The 23,528-nt window shown below is 39.2% G+C and overlaps 1 protein-coding gene across 1 annotated transcript in view; it reads right to left on the minus strand.

Moving 5' to 3' along the window:
* Positions 1-23,528, minus strand: part of HIBCH (3-hydroxyisobutyryl-CoA hydrolase) — a 125,859-nt gene that overhangs the window by 93,446 nt on the left and 8,885 nt on the right. Inside the window, exons 2-5 of the mRNA XM_026454401.2 lie at positions 23,167-23,209; positions 9,394-9,534; positions 7,107-7,191; positions 2,425-2,505 (exon numbers count right to left, since the gene is read on the minus strand). Coding sequence (XP_026310186.1) covers positions 2,425-2,505; positions 7,107-7,191; positions 9,394-9,534; positions 23,167-23,209 — 350 coding nt within the window. The remainder of the gene's footprint in view (positions 1-2,424; positions 2,506-7,106; positions 7,192-9,393; positions 9,535-23,166; positions 23,210-23,528) is intronic.

Genomic DNA, 23,528 nt, shown 5'->3' on the forward strand with positions numbered 1-23,528 from the left:
CTAAAATTCATATGGAAGACCCAAAGTCCAACAGCAGCCAAGACAAAAGACATGTAGAAAACGCATCTTAAAGAATTTGGAAACAAAGTAATGATGCATAAACACTATGATCTATCCATTCTACATATTATTTCTGGAGAAACTTTTGCGCATGGGAAATAAGGGAGCACATACAAGAGTACAACTATCTATGTTAGTAACTATTGGAAGCTAAAATATCCATTAAATATGTAGAACAGATAATTAATGTGGGATATAATCATAATATTGAATACCACAGAACAGTTATATTCCATGTTGTTAAAAACAGTTTATGGAATGGTATACACAGTAAGATAGTATTTATGTAAATTTCTAAACACAAAGTAAAAATCTTTTCGTTCAAACCTAAAATAAAAGCTAAAAAACAAAAAGAACTGGAAAGTTCAAAAAATGGCAGCCTCTATTTGTCTACTTTGCTGTATAAAATATGATACAATATTTTGCATTTCTATTTTGTCTTTAAACTTCTACATTTAAACTTATACACCACAGGTGCGGTGGCTCATGCCTGTAATCCCAGCACTTTGGGAGGCCGGGGCAGGTGGATCAACTAGGGTCAGGAGTTCGAGAGCAGCCTGGCCAACATGGTGAAACCTGTCCTTAATTAAAATACAAAAATTAGCCGGGTGTGGTGGTGCATGCCTGTAATCCCAGCTACTCAAGTGGCTGAGGCAGGAGAATCACGTGAACCTGGGAGACAGAGGCTGCAGTGAGCCAACATCGCACCACTGCACTCCAGCCTGGGTGACAGGGCAAGACTCTGTCTCAAAAGATAAATAAATAAATAATAAAATTAAAATAAACATGTTTTACTATTTTAAATACTTTAATGTTAAATTATTGCACAGCTTCTTTTTTCATCACTTAGTAATTATTTTCATCAATTCATGTTTTTACAAAAACATATATATCCCCATGTGTTTAATCTACTAGATATTAATTCATGTTTTTATGCCAATATATAAATATGTTTGTCTAAAAGGCACATGAGAAAACCTGAATTTATTTTTTCAACTATGTCAAAATACTTTAATATCACGTATTCAATCAAATTCTAACTTAAAATCTTTTAGTTCACAAATATTTAGTAAAAATGTCAAATATGGTCTAGGAGAATACACTGAAAATTAATGACAATGGTTGTTTTTGAGGAGGGATAAATGGTTGCTTCTGGGGAAAGTAATGGCACTGAGGAAAGCAAAAAAATGAACTGAAATGTAACTTCCAGACTTGCAGTATTATATTTCTTTTGAAGACATTTTAAATCATGAAGCAAAAATAAAATATTGATGTCTGTTAATTCTGGGCTAGAGGGTACACAAGTACTTATTATGTTACTTCCTGTATCTTAACTTTTGAAACACATGCTTGATAAAAACACTGCTTCACCTCCAATGAAACCTTGAACCTTGAATATAAAGAAATTTGTATTCCCAAGTTTTTTAAGAATTAGGAAATGATACTATATACTTCATTTTATAGAGAAAACTGGAACCCAAGGTTTTTCCCCCAAGAAAGCTAAAGCTACCACATGATCAGAAATCCATATTCTCATACTGATTTTTTTTTGAGATGGAGTCTTGCTTTGTTGCCCAGACTGAAGTGCAGTGGTGCGATCTCGAATCACTGCAACCTCCACCTCCCAGATTCAAGCTGATTCTCCTGCCTCAGCCTCCCGAGTAGCTGGGATTATAGGCACATGCCATCACACCCAGCTGATTTTTGTATTTTTAATAGAGATGGGGTTTCACCATGTTGGCCAGGCCAGTCTCAAACTCCTGACCTCAGGTGATCCACCCATTCAGCCTCCCAAATTGCTGGGATTACAGGCGTGAGCCACCACACCCGGCCTCATATTGATTTTTTAACAAACAGCAGTTAAGTATATAGACTACTAATATTAAAGGGTTACTGTTTTTAAATAAGCACTCAAAATTGTTTAATCAACTTTATTTATGCCTGGCACATGGTATTAAAAGTTTAAGTAAGACTGCCTATTGATTACATTTTTAACAAAGTACATACATCCACCTCATTTTTTTTTTTTTTGAGACGGAGTCTCACTTTGTCGCCCAGGCTGGAGTGCAGTGGCACAATCTCAGCTCACCGCAAGCTCCGCCTCCCAGGTTCATGCCATTCTCTACCTCAGCCTCCCGAGTAGCTGGAACTACAGGCACCCACTACCACGCCTGGCTAATTTTTTGCACTTTTAGTAGAGATGGGGTTTCACCGTGTTAGCCAGAAAGGTCTCGAACTCCTGACCTCGTGATCCACCCGCCTCAGCCTCCCAAAGTGCCGGGATTACAAGCGTGAGCCACTGCACCCGGTTGTCCACCTTATTTCTTTATTCCATTTCCAAAGCTCTGAGCAGAACATACATACCAACAGCATTGTTCAGCGTATATTCTTCTCTGAAGAAAACTGGAGCCATATTCTGTTTTGCCTTTTCAGCTTCCGAGATCACTAGGAAGGAAAGATTACAGAAAAAAAAAAAAACGATTTAATAGTCAACGTTGTCATCTAGATCAAAAGTATTACGATAATTAAATACTGGGGGAAAGGGAGTACTCTAAAATGACTTGTTAAAGTTTTGAAGTTGCCCCTGCCACAGAAATTATATTATAGTCACAGATCCATAGTCCAGTGTCAAAGCTTTGAGGCAAAAATTTCTATTTTTGTTTTCCATGCTTCTTACAAAATGTTAGATTAGAAATTACAGGCTGGGCATGGTGGCTCAAACCTGTAATTGTAGCACTTTGAGAAACCAGGTGGGAGGATTCCTTGAGGCCAGGAGTTTGAGACCAGCCTGGTGAGACTCAACAAAAAATGTTTTATTAGCTGGCTGCAGTGCCACGTGCCTGCTCAGGAGGCTGAGCTGGGAGGATCACTTCAGCCCAGGATACTGAGGCTACAGTGAGCCAGGATCATACCACTGTACTCTGGCCTGGACAGAACAGTGACACCCTGTCTCTTCAAAAAATAATAATAATATATTGCAGCAAACCACATTTTCTTTTGATTGTTTTCTCTAGCACTTAAATTAACATTTGCTAGACACGCATTTCTTTTGGTAATATATCTTAATACAAAATGTATTATACATGTATGTGTATGGCGCTACAACATATCCCATATCCTTAAATATTTCTGTCACATTCATTTCCCCCATGAAACATTTACTGAGCACCTACTACATACCAACTAATGTTTTAGGTGTTGCAGATAATAAAGACAGCAACACAAGATGGCTGTCCTGGAGTTCAGATTGATACTAAAACATATTCTTTCTCCTATAAGAATTGGGGTGCTGTGAGAATGGGAGCAGGAGATGTGTAATTAATTAAAAGAAGGCTTCCTAGAAGAGGTAACCCTAAGCCAAGTTTGAAAAGGTAAATAGGAATTTCCTAGAAAATGACAGGAAGAAAAATTCTGAGTAAGGGAAGCAGTACCCTACAAAGCCTCAAAGTCAAGAAAGAAGAGTAAAATCAAGAATCAAACAGTTTTAAAAGACTAAAGGGCAAAGGGAAAAGGTGAGGCTAGACAGGTAAATAATATACTGACATTCTTATTTACTAACATCAATAGAAATGTAACTTCTCAAAGACATTGCTACAGCATACCATTACCTGGCTTAAAAAACAAATGCTCAGTAAATATCTACTGAATAGTGAACACTATCAAATGGTTTCACTTCTACTGCAATCTTCTATTACCCAGAGTTCACATCTCCTACCATATTCTTCCTCCAGTCAATCTCAAGACTGCTAACAAAGTTTCCTCTTCTATATACTGCAACTCATATGCCTTTCCTATCTTTAAGTCCTTTGAGATTTATCTATTAAAACACAAACTAAACATTTCATAAATATGTTTCCTCCTTTACAGGAAAGTATTACACACAAAATGTTGTCTACCGACTTTAACACTAACTCTAGAATTCTCGTTTGTTTTTTGTCTGTTTTGAGACAGAATCTCGCTTTGTTTTCCAGGCTGGAGTGCAGTGGCACAATCTTGGCTCACTGCAACTTCTACCTCCCAGGTTCAAGCAATTCTCCTGCCTCAGTCTCCCAAGTAGTTGGAATTACAGGCATGCGCCACCAAGCCCGGCTAATTTTTGTATTTTTAGCAGAGACGGGGTTTCACTATATTGGCCAGGCTGGTCTCAAACTCCCAACCTCAGGTGATCTGCCGGCTTGGGCCTCCTAACTCTAGAATTCTGGTATCTCTTCCTTCAAAATGTTTCATATGTTGACTTCTTTTCCTGGTTTTTGGGGGTGTTTGTTTTTGAAACGGAGTATTGCCCTGTCGCCAGGCTGGAGTGCAGTGGCGCGATCTCAGCTCACTGCAACCTCCACCTCCCAGGTTCAAGCAATTCTCCTGGCTCAGCCTCCTAAGTAGCTGGGAATACAGGCACATGCAGCCACGCCCAGATAATTTTTCTTTTTTGTATTTTAGTAGAGACGGGGTTTCACCATGTTGCCCAAGCTGGTCTCAAACTCCTCAGCTCAAGCAATCCTCCCACCTCAGCCTCCCAAAGTGCTAAGATTACAGGTGTGAGCCACTGCACCCAGCCCTTTTACTGGTTTTTAAAAGAAAGATCTGACATCTACTTTTACCACTCTGAGGTTTCACTGATATATACCTAAACAAACAAACAAAAAATGACTGTCATTGTCTATCATCTTTATTCAGCTCTTATCACTGCTTGCCAATTCTAAAAGGAAAGGAATATAAGTTTTATCGCCTTTGGAATGAAACTCTTTTACCTCAAAAACCTTCTCAAATTTCCTTCAAATCTTTTTCTGACCTAATTTCTATTCTAATCAATTAGTTTCATCTAAATTAAAATTATGTGTCCTTCACAATCATTTTTTGAAAATTTTCTGAGTGTCCACTTATCGTTTTGGACTACAATCTTTCAAGAAACTGTTTGGACGAACCGAGGCAGGATGGCGCACTTCCAGGTTCTTCATCACCAACTTTTCCCGCGCGCGCACGAAAATGCAGCCCGCGCCCGGGAAGGTGCAGACCAACCGGGCATGCACCAGGTGATGTCAATCCGAAGAGACCAGTCGCACCTACGAAACGCCCCCGACACGCCCGTGCCCTGCCTATTGCCCTCCCACTCCTAGAAAAGTCGCTGCCGGCCAGCGTCCCGGGCGGACTTCCCAGCCCCCACTCCTGTCGGGATGTCGGGACTGTATTAGGAACTCCCTCCGAGAGCTTCACCGGGTGACTCTTGGCCTCCTTTGCCGGAGGCCGAAAGACCTCTCCCTACCCACCTTCTTCCCTGAAGCTAGGTGACCAAAAATAAATTTGCAGTTTTGCTCCTACCCTTGCCTGCTCTCGCTGGTTCTTTTGTGCCTGCTCCGGTGGTCTTAGAAAAACAAATCAGAAACTACATTTCCTGGACTTGAATCCACTGCTTTATATGTGTAAACTACAATAATTCTACAATTTGTAACTGTTATTTCCAAACATCAGTATAAAATTAGGCCTATATGCAGAAATAGCTCAGACAGAAGCAGCTAATAAACTCAACACACAAAGCTCTGCCCATCTGTAAACTGACAAGATCACAGGCCAGACGAAAGGCTAACTCAAGGCTGAAAAACAGTATTTTAAAAATATGCACATTGTTGTAAGGCCGAGGCAGGCGGATCGCCTGAGGTCAGGAGTTCAAGACCAGCCTGGCCAACGTGGTGAAACCCTGTCTCTACCAAAAATACAAAAATTAGCAGGGCATAGTGGCAGGCACCTGTAATCCCAGCTACTGAGGAAGCTGAGGCAGGAGAATCGTTTGAACCCAGAAGGTGGAGGTTGCAGCGAGGAGAGATCGCGCCACTGCACTCCAGCCAGGGTGACAAGAGTGAAACTCTGTCTCAAAAAAATAAATAAATAAAATAATAATAATAAAAAAATGCATGTTGTAGGCAAAACAACAGATTTCAAAAACAATTCAGTTAACAGATCAGTTTAAGCAAAGTTTTCATTAAACTGCAATTTTAAAATTCATTAGTAAGTATCTGAAATTATATCCTGAATCCAGCTTTTTTCCTATTCCTAAGGTAATGGTTTACGTAAGTTTAGTGAACAAGCCCAAAGATGGTTGTCTTAATACAACAAACAAATAAAATTAAAACACAAACAAAAAAACAATCCCCGAACCCTACCAATTCCACAAGGAACAAAATACAAAATGTAAAAGGTTTCAATATACTGTATATATAATATGAACAATTATAGTGATTATGACTATAATCATGATTATACTATAATGTCTGTTCTCAGCATCAGTGTCTCTATATATACTCAGAGTATATTATATACAGTATATTATACTATATATAATCAGAAATTATATAGTATAATCTCATGATTATACTATAATCATGATTATAGTGATTATGACCATGACACTGACGCTGAGAACAGTCATTTCTTCTCTTTTGTCTTTAACATTTAAATGTGTATAGACAGACTGACCTGAACAATTATGAAAAATAAAGACAGTTTCTCTTTTTATCTCAGCATGTTTAAACACATGTAAAGTATATTTACAATGTAACAGGATAAATGCTATAAATAAGTACATAGAAGATGGTTGGTTTGGGATCACGAATAGTGGGAAGCACAGGAAAAATTATGAACATATGAGAGCATGTCATTTTTGGAGAATGGCAAGTCAACATGGCCAGATAGTCAGGTCATAAGACTAACAGAACTGCTTAATATCAGCTCTTCTAAAATATAAAGTGGACCCATATACCTTAACTGGACATTTTATTTGTGATGATTCAGGGAGAGAGACAACATATTTAAATTTCAAAAGGGTATTTGTGTAGTGAGAAAAAAAATCAGCTATTCTCCTCGTTTGCTAATACTAACTGCAGAAAGTTAAGTCTTCACATTTTTCTTTTTTCTAAGTTAAGAATGTATTAACTTTATAATAAAAAAATTATAAGAAGTAAAGCAAATTACAAATTACTACAAAAATTTGACAATACTTGATCAGTTTTAGTGGGGCGGGGAACAGCATTCAGGTGAAAGGGAAAAGTTTTTACCTCTGATATCACCCCCAGCACAGAAAGCCTTTTCTCCAGCTCCTTTTATAATGATCAGGAAAGTTTCGGGATCTTGTTCCCACTTCTATTCAAATGTAACAGAAGATGGTATAAACATATTATAAACACAAACTCATTAAAGTTATATACATATGCACAGATACGCAATAATATACATATATTCATATACATATATGTGTGTGACAGTACATCTTCTTATATAAGGGATATCCAGAAGAACAAATCTCATCCCATTCTTCATTGAATGAACTTCATTTGCTTTTCCCAGATAAAGTAGAGGCTTAGGCTATTTCAAAAGGTTGCTAGATGAGTACACTGTGTGATCCAAATTTCCAGATGGCACCTAAAATCTTTGCCATAACTCTGATACCAAGATGAACAAATATGGGCATAATAATAATGTTACATAAACGTATAAATCTGGCGAACAAATCAACCCAAAGACTGCTGATAAACATAGCAATAACCTTTCTACTGTGCTGATACAGGGCTCACTGTCTTACTCTTAATGTGTAAGTAACAGAGTGAAACCACATATAATATTGATAAAAAAATCCAAGTGATTTGGGATTGGTAAAGACAGCTAACAAATAAGTAGGATGAAAGAATCAAGAGCCAATGAAAATGTGAAAGTCCAGAACAATGGACGAAATGAAAAATTAGTTACCTACAGACAGAAAACTTAACAGGGGTTCTATCAATCTATACAGGTTGAGTATCCCTCATCTGAAATGCTTGGGACCAGAAGTGTTTCAGACTTTTTTAGATTTTAGAATATTTGCATATACAGAATGACGTATCTTGGGGATTGGGAATTCCTTTAGGTTTCATATATACCTCATACACAAAGCCTGAAGGTAATTAATTTTTTCCCTTAGGGATGCTGAATAAACAGTGTGTTGTGCACTTGTGTTTTGACTGCAACCCATCATGAGGCCAGGTGTGGAATTTTCCACTTGCGGCGTCATGTCGATACTTAAAGAGTTTTTGAATTTTGTAGCATTTTGAATTAAGGATGTTCAACTTGTACTACAGAATAAAAATGTAACTCACAAGGAAGACGTAGCTGGACAGACGTGATTGTCCAAAAGGTTCGTGCAATACTGGACTATATTAATTACATTAATAGAAATGTTATTCTAACATGAACATTTCTAATTTCTTCCACTCTGGCCCAACTTTATTATTTGCAATATTTGGCTTATTTCTATGTATCACATTTTGAGACATATTATCATGGTATCTCAAACAGAAACACAAGAATGGAAGACAGACTCATCGAATGAATTAAGGAATTGGTAGCCAGTGGAAAACTAGGATTTGTTCTACATCTGCATGGTAGACTACATTAGGTACTTATATACACTACTCACTTAATTTTTACATATCATCATCCCCATTTCAGAGCTGAGGAGATTGAGGTACGGAGAGATTAACTTTCCCAACTTACACAGTTAATAAATAGAAATCCGAGTTTCAAACCAGACAGTCTGACTTTAAGTCCTGTTTTTCTACTATTCCATGCTGTTCACTTACGAAAGTTTATGGCCTTCTCTGAGAAAAAGCAGGCAGCTTAAAAGTAGCTGTCTGGCCGGGCGCAGTGGCTCACACCTGTAATCCCAGCACTTTGGGAGGCCGAGGTGGGCAGATCACGAAGTCAGGAGATTGAGACCATCCTGGCTAACACGGTGAAACCCCGTCTCTACTACAAAAAATTAGCCGGGTGTGATGGCAGGCGCCTGTAGTCCCAGCTACTCCGGAGGCTGAGGCAGGAGAAAGGCGTGAACCCGGGAGGCGGAGCTTGCTTGCAGTGAGCCGAGATGGCGCCACTGCACTGCAGCCTGGGGGACAGAGCGAGACTCCTCTGTCTCAAAAAAAAAAAAAAAAAAGCAGCTGTCTTCAAATGAAAAGGTCATCAGGTGGAAGCAGATTAGATTTGTACACTCATTCTCTCAGAGGCAGAAAAAGTATCACTAGTTTAAAGGTCAGAGAAATACACAGTGCCAGAACACAAAAAGAAACTTGCAAACAAATCAGTGCTACATAAAATCAAAGAATCTGACTCAGGAGGCAGTGAGCTCCCTATCACCAGGGATGCTCAAGAATAACTGCACAGGGGAAGCACTGAAACCTCAAGAATCAATGGGGCTTACTGAGATGCAGATCCCAGATAATTATGTGATTCTATGGGAGAAAAAACCAGAAGTGTCCTATTATGATATACTTTGAGAAGAATCCATATAACTGCAATAAGAAAATTACAAACCTTTAGCTGTGAATAAATCTGCCGAATCATATTAAGAGTCAGTGTATTGAGGAGCTTTGGTCTGTTTAGTGTTATGACTCCCGCACAACCTTTTTTTTCCAATAGCACATCTTCTGCTGCATCTGTGTGCTTGGACATTCTCTGTATAAACAAAGAATAACTTTATGATAAAATTTCTTAAGTTTTTATCACAAGCCAACATCAAAACATACATATCAAATGCAAATCTTGCATATTAATGGCAACTAAAGGAATGAATAGGTACATCTTACAAGTTTCTAAAGTTATTTAGATTATGTAGATGGACAATCCCAAAGCAAATCATACACACCTCCTAAATTTTTATTTCTGAGCCAACTGAATAAACTGACTTACTATAGACCCCAGTCTAGAATTTCTTGGACTTTGAAATACTCTTAAATCTTTTAATTTACTACTGTATATCAAGCTCTACGTTACATGCTGAGAAAGCAAAGATGAATAAGAGAGGGCAAATAATTCTTACTATTGTAGCTATGGTCAACTTGAAAATAGAGATGATATTTGAGTTGGGGCTTGATGTATCCCAAGAAAAAGGGGAGATGAGAATTCCAGGTAGAGGAAACCGCACATGCTAGGCCATAAGCAATGATTATTTGGAAATGTTTGTTAAGATGTTAAAACATCAGTGGAACAAAGGCTAGCTGAGGAAATGAGTGGTGAAAGGGTAGGCAGAATAAGTAGTTTGCAGACAGATTATAATACGACAGACTTAATAATTGATTTTGCAGTACTAACTAATAAAACACCTGTAAGGAACACAGTTTTAACTACACAGTGATTTCCCAGGACTTTGCTATACCCAATCATCAGGACTCATGGCATCACTATTCTTTTTTTAAGTTCTGGGATACACGTGCTGAATGTGGAGGTTTGTTACATAGGTATACATGTGCCATGGTGGTTTGCTGTACCCATCTGTTATCTAGGTTTTAAGCCCTGCGTGCATTAGGTATTTGTTCTAAAGTTCTCCCTCCCCTTGCCCCCCACCCGCCAACAGACCCCGGTGCGTGATGTTCCCCTCCCTGTGTCTATGTGTTTTCATTGTTCAACTCCCACTTATGAGTGAGAGTTTGGTTTTCTGTTCCTGTGTTATTTTGCTGAGAATGATGGCTTCCAGCTTTATTCATGTCCCTGCAAATGACACAAACTCATTGTTTTTTATGGCTGCTTAGTATTCCATGGTGTGTATGTGCCACATTTTCTTTCTCCAGTCTATCACTGATGGGCATCTGGGTTGGCTCCAAGTCTTTGCTATTGTAAACAGCGCTGCAATACACATATGTGTACACGTATCTTTATAACAGAATGATTTATAATCCTTTGGGTACACACTCAGAAATGGGATTGCGGGGTCAAACAGTATTTCTGGTTCTAGATCCTTGAGGAATCGCCACACTGTCTTCCACAATGGTTGAATTTACACTCCCACCAACAGTGTAAAAGCGTTCTTATTTCTCCACAGCCTCACTAGCATCTGTTGTTGCCTGGCTTTTTATTTTTTTTATTTTCTTTGAGATGGAGTCTCACTCTGTCGACCAGGCTGGAGTGCAGTGGCTCCATCTCGGCTCACTGCAAGCTCTGCTTCCTGGGTTCATGCCATTCTCCTGCCTCAGCCTCCCAAGTAGCTGGGACTACAGGCACCTGCCACCATACCAGGCTAATTTTTTGTAATTTTAAAGAGATGGGGTTTCAACGTGTTAGCCAGGATGGTCTCAATCTCCTGACCTCGTGATCCGGCCACCTCAGCATCCCAAAGTGCTGGGATTACAGGCGTGAGCCTGCCTGACTTTTTAATAATCGCCATGCTAACTGGCGTGAGATAGTATCTCACTGAGGTTTTGATTTGCATTTCTCTAATGACCAGTAATGAGCTTCTTTTCATGTTTGTTGGCCGTACACATGTCGTCTTTTGAGAAGTGTCTGTTCATATCCTTCACCCACTTTTTGATAGGGTTGTTTTTTCTTGTATATTTGTTTCATTTCCTTGGAGATTCTGGATATTAGACCTCTGTCAGATGGGTAGATTGCAAAACTTTTCTCCCATTCTGTAGGTTACCTGTTCATGTTCACTCTGATGATAGTTTCTTTAGTGGTGCAGAAGCTCTTTAGTTTGATTAGATCCCATTTGTCAATTTTGGCTTTTGTTGCAATTGCTTTTGGTGTTTTGGTCATGAAGTCTTTGCCCATGCCTATGTCCTGAATAGTACTGCCTAAGTTTTTTTCTAGGGTTTTTACTGTTTTGGGTTTTACATTTAAGTCTTTAATTCACCTTGAGTTAATTTTTGTACAAGGTGTAAGGAAGGAGTCCAGTTTCAGCTTTCTGCACATGGCTAGTCAGTTTTCCCAGCACCACTTATTAGGAAATCCTTTCCCCATTGCTTGTGTCAGGTATGTTGAAGATGGCACCACCATTCTTAACACATTCCTTTATGTAAAGGCAACACTTAAAACCTTGCATGGAAAAAGTGTGTAATGTAAAATTGAAAATTGAAATTGGAAAATTTTAACTGGAGAATGCCAATTAAAACTAAACAGCATATTTATTAGCAAAAATCTAATAACTAGAAGTGCATATTTTGACTGCATTAAGCAACATGTTTACACAATGTTTAAGTTCTCCTTTATGAAATCAAGTTGCACATTTATTATTGGAGTTAATTTTTGTAAAAATCAGATAAAAATAGAAATAATTTATATTCACTTAAAGTTACAGGAACAATTATTAAACAGAAAAAGTTGTGTTTCAATTTCATCTGAATTTCTGAGTTTCTCTAATGAGAAATTTAAATCAAAACTTTAGCAATAGTAAGATATATTTTGTAATCATATTGACAATTATCAAAGTCTGATACACACACACACATCTGATATATTCTTGAGTATAAGTAAACAAACGTACTGGGGAAGGATAAACTTACAAAACCTGAAAAAAACAGTCTGACACTTTTTTTCACAGATAGATACACATGGATTTATTTTTCTAAATGCTAGGAAACAGCGTTAAGGTTTTTTTTTTTTTTGAGACGGAGTCTCGCTCTGTCACCCAGGCTGGAGTGCAGTGGCCAGATCTCAGCTCACTGCAAGCTCCACCTCCCGGGTTTACGCCATTCTCCTGCCTCAGCCTCCGGAGTAGCTGGGACTACAGGCGCCGCCACCTCGCCCGGCTAATTTTTTGTATTTTTAGTAGAGACGGGGTTTCACCGTGTTAGCCAGGATGGTCTCGATCTTCTGACTTCGTGATCTGCCCGTCTCGGCCTCCCAAAGTGCTGGGATTACAGGCTTGAGCCACCGCGCCTGGCTGGTTTTTTTTTTTTTTTGGTTTTTTTACTTTTATTTTAGTTCCAGGGTACATGCGCAGGATTGTTACATAATTAAATTCATGTCATGGGGGTTTGTTGTACAGACTGTCACATAAACTTAGAATATAACAGTTATTTTTTTCTGCTCCTCTCCCTCCTTCTACCCTCGAGTAGGCCCCAGTGTCTGTTGCTTCCCTCTTTGTGTCCATGTGTTCACGTCATTTAGTTCCCACTTATAAGTGAGAACGTGCGGTATTTGGTTTTCTGTTTCTGCATTAGTTTGCTAAGGATGATGGCCTCCAGGTCCCTCCATGTTCCTGCAAAGGTCACAACTTCTTTTTTACGGCCGCATAGTATTCTATGGGGTATATGTACCAGATTTTCTTTATCCAATCTGCTACTGATGGGCATTTGGGTTGATTCCATGTCTTTACTATTGTGAATAGTCCTGCAGTGAACATATGTGTGCCTGTGTCTTTATGGTAGTATAATTTATATTCCTTTAGTATACACCCAGTAATGGAACTGCTGGGTCGAATGATAGTTCTGTTTCTAGCTCTTTGAGGAAATCGCCACACTGCTTTCTACAACGGTGGAACTAATTTACACTCCCATCAACAGTGTATACACGGTTCCCTTTTCTCCACAACCTCCCACCATCTGTTATTTTTTGACTTTAATAATAGTCATTCTGACTGGTGTGAGATGGTATCTCATCATGGTTTTGTTTTGCATTTCTCTAATGATCAATGATACTGAGCTTTTTTTTTTTTTTCCATATGTGGTTGGCCGCATGTGTATCTTCTTCTGAAAATTTTTTTTTGTCTCATAAATTTAAGTTTCTTACAGATGCTGGATATTGGACCTTTGTCAGATGCATAGTTTGCAAACATTTTCTCCCATTCTGTAGGTTGTATGTTTGTTGATAGTTTCTTTTTCTGTACAGAAGCTCTTTAATAAGATCTTATGTGTCAATTTTTGCTTTTGTTGTTATTGTTTTTGGCATCTGCGTCATGAAATCTTTGCCCATTCCTATGTCCAGAATGATACTGCCTAGGTTGTCTTCCGGGTTTTTACCGCTTTGGGTTTTACATTTAAGTCTTTAATTCGTCTTGAGATAATTTTTGCATATGGTCTAAGCAAGGGGTCCAGTTTCATTTCTCCACATCTAGCTAGCCAGTTATCCCAGCACCATTTATTGAATAAGTAATCCTTTTGTGATTGCTTGTTTTAGTCAGGTTTGTCAAAGATTAGACACTTGTCTGTCTCAATGGCTGTAAATTAGTCTAAAGAGAAATCTACATGAATGTTGTAATTGGAAGTGAAGCAGCCGCCCCTGCTTACCAGGGGGATAAGCCACAAGAAAGATTAACTAAAAATGTTAATCTTAGTTAACATTTCCCACTCTCTTGCTGACTTTTCTTCCTGGAACCCAACCAGGCTTTCCTAGCAAAGACTGGAGTCAGAGGGTTCTGGCTCAGGAGGGAAACAGAGATCACTGCTAAATCCTTTCCCCTTATCTCCCATACAGAACAAAAGGCTTTATCTGCAGGGAGGGGAAGGAAAACCTCAAGCTTGTAGCCCTAGGGCTCTGATGTCTCATTCCAGTGGGGGAAGGAAACAGAGGCCTAATAAATAAGTCTTCATCTCAAAAGAGAAGCACTTCAAGACCACAGCCTAAGGACCTTAGTGTTTGTCAACAACTGCTGAAGAAAAGGAATTGGGGACAAAAGAAAAGGAAAACTTAACAAGGCAGTCAATCTCAATCCCCAGAGGAGGGAGAGGGAGTTGGGGGAAGGAGAAGTGGCTGACTACAACGCAGAAGCATGGAAAATTGTAAGGGAATGGAACTCCTCTGCATGGTATTGGGGTGGTGGGCACATGATTTATAAATTTGTCAAAACTCACAGAAATGTGCATCACAGTAAACTTTAATGTACACCAACTGTCTTAGTCCATTCCTGTTGCTACAGCAAAATGCCTTTAACTGGGTAATTTACAAAGAACAGAAATTTATTTCTAACAGTTATAGAGGCTAGGAAGTTCGAAATCAAGATCAAGGCAAGTTCAAGTTCAAGATTCAGAGACTGGTAAGACCCTATTTTTCATGAGTTCTGTGTATCCACACATGGCACAAGGAAGGAAAAGGGCAAAAAGGATTAGTTAACTCTCCTCAACCTCTTTTATAAGAACACTAATCCATAAGGGTGGGGTGCTCATGACTTATCACTTCCCAAAAAGCCCCACCTCTTAATACCATCACATTTGGTATTAGGCTCCAACATATGAATTTTGGAGGGACACATACATTCAAACCATAGCATGAGCTATCTTTTAAAAAGGAAAAAAATTACCCAGGATATCAGGGAATTCCAATATGGAATGCAGACTATGACAGATGAACTGTCAACTGAAGAATCAGAGATTCGTAAGTTTGGAAAAGACAGCTTTACTTCTCATAAAAGAGGCTGCAGGCTGACCAACCCACAGGCTGGGAAGCACAGCCTCTGGCAGAAGCCAAGAAGCAAGCATTTCTAGCCAGGGAAAGATGAAACGGGAATTCATGCTGAACTGGCTGGTTATACAAACATATTCAACAAGTTACAGGAGGAGCTATGAATATTCACAAACAGGAGGCACATGCATGTACAGTAAGCCAACATGTACGCAACATGCATGCCATGTTAACTCTGGGGTGGAGATTTAACAATTAAATGTATCACAATTAGGCCCTATACATCAAAAGATGAAGCAGAGCAAATGGAGTCCCACTGTGTGCAGCCTCCCTCCACAGACTGGCCAGAACCACTCCATCATCACTGGTCTTTTATTAGGAAGGAATGCTGGTCAGCTGCTGTGTCAAAATTGCAAAAAGAAGGAACAACAGGTAGGTGGTTGCTTGAAATTAGCAGGGGAAAAATTTAGGCTAGTCTCTGTGTAACTCTTAGGGAAGAAAGCCTAATGGTGGCTAACAAGGGAGGAGGTATTACAAAGTGTCTCCAAACTCCCAATCCATCTTGGCCAGGAACTCATTTTTTCAGCTTTCTCTGGGGTCCCCTCGGCTGAGAGGGTGATCTAGTCATTTGGGGAAACAGGATTTCTTTCTCAGAACCTAACTGAATTACACATTATGACATAACCTCAGTGAAGTGACTGTGGTGATGAGGAAGCTAACTAACTTTGGAAATCAGTGAAATGACTGAAAACTATATGGATGATAAAGGAACTGTACATCAACAGTGTACTATTATCAACATGGCTTTTCCTGGTAGCGGGGAGCAGGTAACAATTCTGCAACTGCTTTGCATATATACTAGGCTTAAATTAGTAAGTAATGGAGCCTGGCTCTCACTGTCAGGAGCAGAGTTACAGTTAGAACAAGAAGAGAAAGACAGAATGAACCCTGACCTATGGTACTGGATTACAGACAAAGACATCACTATGAACTCATGTTTAGTTTAATATACACACACAGAATAAGTACAGAAACAATTACAGATATGCATGAATATATGGGTAAGTACATAGTGTATATGTATTCTATTACACATACATACATTATCCTAGCTCTATTCTCTGAGAGAAAGCCATGACACTCAGTAGCAAAGAGCACTCCCAGAGTCTAGATCTTGATTTCTAAATGCAATTCTCCAATAAAGGCAACCAGAGCTCCTTAGAGAAATGGCTGATTCCAGCACTAAGATAGGGAAAACACAAAATGAGTCCAGAGCACACCTTCTAGCACCAGAAAGGAAACGTTCAAAAAGAAAAAAAAAATTAAAAGGATGGGGTCACGTGAAAGAAATACAGAAGCCAAAATGAAAGAATTCCTAATGGCCAGAACTGGAACAATGAAACAATCAATAATTTGATATTAGATGATAGCCCAAAGAATAAATATCCATGAGTCCACACAGAATAAATAAATGGAGGAGAAAAGATAATCTTCCTTACAGAATTCTAAATGACATACGTAGTTATCTCCCTTCCAAGAGACACAGCTTTGTCCCCTCACCTTTTGAGGGTGGGCTGGACTTACTGACTTGCTTTCAATAAGCAGAGCATGAAAGGGAAAAATAGTAACTTTGCAGTGGAAAACAATAAATGATACTTACACAAAGGGATAAAAGTTGGCATTATCAATGATGTCATGTAGATATCACATACTCCCTGATGCATTTATCAAAACTCACAAAAACTCCCTGATATGATGTGATTAGAAGGGCAATTTTCCTGTGTCATATTCTTGCCAAAAACCTTAACTCTAGTCTAATTGTGAAAAAAACAACAGAGAAGCCCAGATGAGATGGTATTCTACAGGCTACCTGACCAGTACTCCTTACAACTGTCAAGGGCATGAAAAATATGGAAAGCTAAGTTGAGAAACTATCACAGACTAGAGGAGACTAAAAAGCATGACAAGTAAATGCAGTGTCATTGATTCCTGGAACAGAATATTAATGAAAAAAAAGTGGTAAAATCCAAATAAAGTCTGGAGTTAACAGTGATATACAAATTGTCTTAGTTCATTTTCTGTTGCTCACAACAGAATACCTGAAGCTGTGTAATTTGTAAAGAAAAGGAATTTATTCCTTTCCTTACAGTTACGGAGGCTGATGTCCAAAGTCAAAAGGATACATCTAGTGAGGGCCTTTACTGGTGGGGACTCTGCAGAGACCCAAGGAGATACAGGGCATCATATGTCAAGGAAGCTAAGCATGCTAGCTCAGGTCTCTCTTACTTCTCTTACAAAGCCACCAGTCTCACTCCCATAACCCCATTAATCAATGAATGGATTCATCCTTCGTGAGGACAGAGGCCTCGTGACCCAAGCACCTTTCAAAGGCCTTACATTTCAATATATCCATACTGGGGATTAAATTTCAAAATGAGTTCTAGAGGGGGCAAATATTCAAACCACAACACCAATGTTCTCAGTTTTGATAAGTGTACCATAATAAGAATATTAGGCAGTTTGCTAGGGCTGCCATATCAAAGTACCACTACTTAAGTGGCTTAACCAACACAAACTTATTGTCTCATAGTTTTGAAGGCTGCAAGTCTGAAATCAAGGGATCAGCAGGGCAATGCTCCTGCTGAAGGTGCTAGGGAAGGATCTATCCTAGACTTCTTTCCTGGCGTCGGATAGTTTTCTGGCTTGCGGCAGCATAACTCCAATCTTCACATGACATTATCCTGTACACATGACTATCTACAAATTTCCCTTTTAAAGCATACCAGTCATATTGGATCGGGGCCCACCCTACTCAATTATGACCTTAACTAATTACACATACAACAACCCTATTTCCAGAATAGGTCACATTCTGAGGTACTGAGGACTAGGACTTCAACATATGAATTTTGGGGGACACAATTCAATCCATAATAGCAATGTAGAAACGCATTAGGGGAAACTGAAACTGGGTGAGAGGTATGTAAGAACTCTGTACTATCTTTCAAACTTACCTGTAGATCTAAAACTGTAAAATAATTTTAAAAATTATCTTAAAAACTTATTTCTATAAAGTCAGTTGATAAAACATTTTCTTAATAAGCAAAATAGATTCACCACATCCAGCTGAACCCATAATTTCAGTAAGATTTTTTGTTTTTAACTCAAGGGGGCAACCACAGGTAAAATGGTGAAAAACAAAATTGCCTTGGTTTGCAACACTACTGATTTAGTGTCTATCTTTCTCAGGCACTTTTCCATAAACTATTAGCAAAAATGGAATGCTGTACGTTATTCTGCACCTCCCATGGTTAATTCAGCAACCTGCCATGATCATCTTTCCATGTCACTACTACAGATAAAGCTGTCTTATTTTTTTCTATGTTTCTATGGTAAAATAAAACACACACACACAGACAACCACCCAAAGTATAATACAGAACTTAGTCAATTACTATAATGCAAAACTCTTGTAACCACTACCTAGGTCAAGAAATGGAACTTAGCTGCTGAGAGATGCTATCTGGCATGAGCACTGGAATTTCTCTGTACTTTACTGCTGGGTGTGCTATGAATGGGTATGCCATGAACCCAAGGGCCTGACCACTCCTTGCCCAGGTCATTTTCAAGGTAGCCACCATAAAGAAGAAGGTCTTAGCTGTGAGCCACCATGAAGAAGAAGGTAATGTCTTCCTCTGAGACAGACAGCAGACTTATTTACAGCTTGCTAAAACCAGCAGGTTTCCCAAATCGCATGACAGTTGTACTGTCATGCAACATTCTGCAAATGCAGACACTCATATGGGTCCTCTGTATCACTCCCCTGAGGCTTGAGGAGCAAGAGAAAACTTGCTCAGTGTTGCTCATTGTACCACTCACAAAAAATTTTTTTTCTAATCCAAGATTGTCACGTCTTCTGCCAGCTATTAGCTTGTATAGTACTACAGACTGAATGTTTGTGTCCCTCCAAAATTTCCCCAAGGTGATGGCAGAAGAGGTCAAAAGAGGACCTTTGAGAGGTGATTAGGACACGTTGGCCTTCATGAATGAGATTAATGCCCTTATAAAAGAAATCCTGGAGAGCTTCCTCACCCCTTCTACCACAAGAGGACACAGACAGAAGATGGCCAACAAGGCTGTCTATGAACCAGGAAGCTGGCCATCACCAGACACCAAATCTGCTGGCCCCTTGATCTTGAACTCCCCAGCCTCCAGAACTATGAGAAATAAATTCTGTTTTTTATAAGCTACCTACCCAGTTTACGGTATTTTGTTACAGCAGCTCAAATGGACTAAAACACTATCATCTACTGTATTCTTGGGAACTAGGAATCTAGATGTGGAGGAAAAGAGATTCAGATGTAGGATTAAAAGGGCTATGAATAATTCTAGGACACCATCTGGACATATATAATAAGAACATGCGTGCTGTCATGAAAATGATATGCACAGTATCATTTCATGTACTCCAAACACTATACCCTCAATACTGAATAGAACTACTTTCTAAAAGGAAAAAAAACGAAAATAGAAGTTTTCTCCATATCCAGATCAAAATTAAATGACCTTTTGCTCACTAAATTAAAATACTGTTTAAGAATTTAAAATAGGCCAGGCATGGTGGCTCACACCTATAATTCTAGCACACTGAGGGGATTATTTGCACCCCCTTCCTTCTAGCAGGAAGATCATTTGCGCCCAGGAGTTTGGGGCCAGCCTGGGCAACGTAGAAACCTCATCTCTACAAAAAATTTAAAAATTAGCTGGGTTGGTGGTCCATACCTGTAGTCCTAGCTACTCAGGAGGCTAAGGCAGGAGGATCACCTGAGCCTAGGAGTTCGAGGCTACAGTGAGCTAGTATCACTACACTCCAGCCTGGGCAACACAGCAACACCTTGTCTCAAACAATAACAAACAAAAAAAAACAAGTTTAAAATAGATTATGGAGAAAGAAGGAAAAAAAGTATTTCCCTGAATATTTTTGTAGTAAGAATATTTCCAAATTAGTCTACAGATACAAATGAGGCTTCACTGACAGGTTCCACTGGCTTTCATTAGCTTGACAAACCTTATATGCAGAAATGCAGAATTCTGTCCTCCCTTCTGGGTTCTATTCCCTACCTCTATCTTGGAAGCGTCACCACGAATATCACGCTATTAACGCAAAATAATCCTGTCCACTTCTCGTAACTGTGCCTGCAATACTGCCATCAATGGCATACTTCCATCACTCCACCATGAAATAAAAAGGATCTCTCTCTGTCTCTCTCTCTCACTCACTCACTCTCTCAGAAAGGCCACAGAAGAATTGCTTGGGATACATTTTCTCTACCCCTGAGGCACTCATAAAAGCAAACACTGAGACTCAGAACTATTCAACTCCCAGGCCCTGAGAGTCTTTATCTTCTTTCCAGGTGTTTTCTGCCCCACGCACCATAGTCGCCATGTGATCTGGATTCTGTCATGTCTCCCTATTCCACCTATGTATTTAGTATAAATATGAGTCACTGACACCGCTCCTAGTTTTTTTCTAGGAAACTCCTCAGCCTCCATGTACAACAGCTGAATAAAATAAGTAAGGGTAGTGCTATGGTTCAAATATTTGCCCCCTCCAAACAATGTGGCAATACTAAAAGGTGAGTCCTTTAAGAGGTGATTGGGCATGACAGTTCTGCTCACATGAGCGGATTAACCCATTCATAAATTAATGGGTTAATGGATTAATGAGTTAATGAATCAATGGGTTAGTATGGGAGTAAGACTCTGGGTTTATAAGAGGAAGAAAGAGAACTGAGCTAGTACACTTAGCCTCCTTGTCACATGATGCCCTGCACCACCTTGGGACTCTACAGAGAGGACTCACCTGCAAAATGGCCCACACCAGATGCAGCACCTTGACTTTGAACTTCTCAACCTACATTAACTATAAGAAATAAGTTCCTTTTCTTTACAAATTCCTCGGTTTTAGGTATTCTGTTATAAGCAACAGAAAAAAACAGACTAACACAGTTAGGAAGGGATATGCCAGGCTTTGTATCCCCATCTCCACTTAGGTTTAACAGAGGCACAGTTGCAATAGTTACTTAGTGCTCACTCTGTCAGAGGCTATAGAGCGTACAAAGCAAATCTATGAAGACGGATAGCCAGGACTCAAATCACACCTCATAATTACTAGCTGTGACATTTGGGCATGTTACTTAGCCTCTCTGTCCCTCAATTTCTGCCCTGTTATACAGAGATAAGGCTACAATCCCTTAATTCCTAAAATTTTCTAGATTTTGAAAACAGTACATACTAAATGCTTTATAAAATACCCCAAGAGGAGTCTAGGTCCTTGTAATACTTGATTACATAGTAATAAAGTGTTTTTATATTTATGCACCAAACCATAAGTGTTCACACTAGTTAGGATAAAAACTAAAAGAGCTTCAAGTACATCCAGGTCAGATTTTGCCAATGCATTTACCACAAACTAAAAAAACTTTTGGTTTTAGGGTTTTAGAATTGCAAATGAGATCTGTAGTATGTATCCCAGAGGACTATCATGAGAATTAACTGAGCTAGTAACATGACAAATACTTACAGTACCACCTAGAATACAGTGATATCAGATGACCTGTTATTGTTTTTATGTGCAATTTACTTGTCAGCCTCTATAAGAGATATAAAAGTGAATAAAATGTATTTCTTCCTTACAATCTGGTAAACCATGGATATTTAACTTTGCAAGGGTACCATTACAATAATAGCTAACATATAAAATGACTGTTACATGCCATGCACTATGCTAGATTTTTTTTTTTTTTCTTTTGAGATGGAGTCTCACTCTGTCATCCAGGCTGGAGTACAGTGGCGCGATCTTGGCTCACTGCAAGCTCTGCCTCCCGGGTTCACGCCATTCTCCTGCCTCAGCCTCCCAAGTAGCTGGGACTACAGGTGTCCACCACCATGTCTGGCTAATTTTTTTTTATTTTTTTAGTAGAGATGGGGTTTCACCATGTTAGCCAGGATGGTCTCGATCTCCTGACCTCGTGATCTGCCCGCCTCAGCCTCCCAAAGACTATGCTAGATTTTTTAATGCATTATTTTGATGGTTAACGTTGAGTGTCAACCTGATTGGATTGAAGGATGCAAAGTATTTTTCCTGGGTGTGTCTGTGCAGGTATTGCCAAAGAAGATTAACATTTCAGTCAGTGGACTGGGAGAGGTAGACTCACCCTCAGTCTGAGTGGGCATCGTCTAATCAGCTGCCAGCATGGCTAGGATAAAAGCAGGCAGAAGCTGGAAGGACTTGACTTGCTGAGTCTTCCAGCCTTCATCTTTCTCCGGTGCTGGATGCTTGCTACCATCGAACATCAGCCTCCAAGTTCTTCAGCTTTTGAACTCTTGGACTTATACCAGTGGTTTGCCAGTGGCTCCTAGGCCTTTGGCCACAGACTGAAGGCTGCACTGTCAGCTTCCCTACTTTTGAGGTTTTAGGACTCAGGCTGATCCATCACTGGCTTCCTTGCTCCTCAATTTGCAGACGGCCTATCATTGGATTTTATCTTGTGATCATGTGAGTCAATTCTCCTTAATAAACTCCCTTTCATATATACATATGTCCTATTAGTTCTGTCCTTCTAGAGAACGCTGATTAATACAATTATCTTATTTATCATTTAAAAGCATTCTAAAGTAGATACTATTATTATTCTCATTTTATATATATCAAAAGGGAAGCCGTAAGAGACCAAGTAATCCACCCAAGATGAAGTAGTGAACCCATTACTTAACTCAGGCATTCTGACTTGTAAGAACCATGGTTTTAACCATAATCTTATGCTACCTCCTACAAGGTATATGGGCCATGTCTTGACGCTACATTTGAGAACCATGATGTACCAAGGTCAAGGAAACCTGCCATACCAGTATTTCTCTACTTCTCTAACAATGACATTTTAAGTTACACATACAAATAATGCCCGCAAAACTTACCAAATGGTGCAGTATGGTATTAGTCCTTTTGAATGCATTAAACCTGAAACAAATGTGGAATAAAATGAGAAGAGTAATGTGGGTAGTCATGCTTCAGTTTACAAATAGTATATCACCTTTTGTTTCAGCCTCTTCTAAAAGGTATTATTAGAACAAAAAGTTTTAAAAGGTTTAGGTCTCATTCACTGCTGGTGGGAACATTAAATGGTATAGCCACTTGGCACATGAATTTTATGGTAACTTTTCATAACTGCCAAAATGTGGAAGTAACCAAGATGTTCTTCAATGGCTGGAAGACAAACCAATTTCAATACAACCATATAAAATATTATTCAGCCACGAAAAAGAGAAATGAGCTATTA

Source organism: Piliocolobus tephrosceles, chromosome 11, assembly GCF_002776525.5.
Source record: "Piliocolobus tephrosceles isolate RC106 chromosome 11, ASM277652v3, whole genome shotgun sequence".
NCBI lineage: Eukaryota > Metazoa > Chordata > Mammalia > Primates > Cercopithecidae > Piliocolobus > Piliocolobus tephrosceles.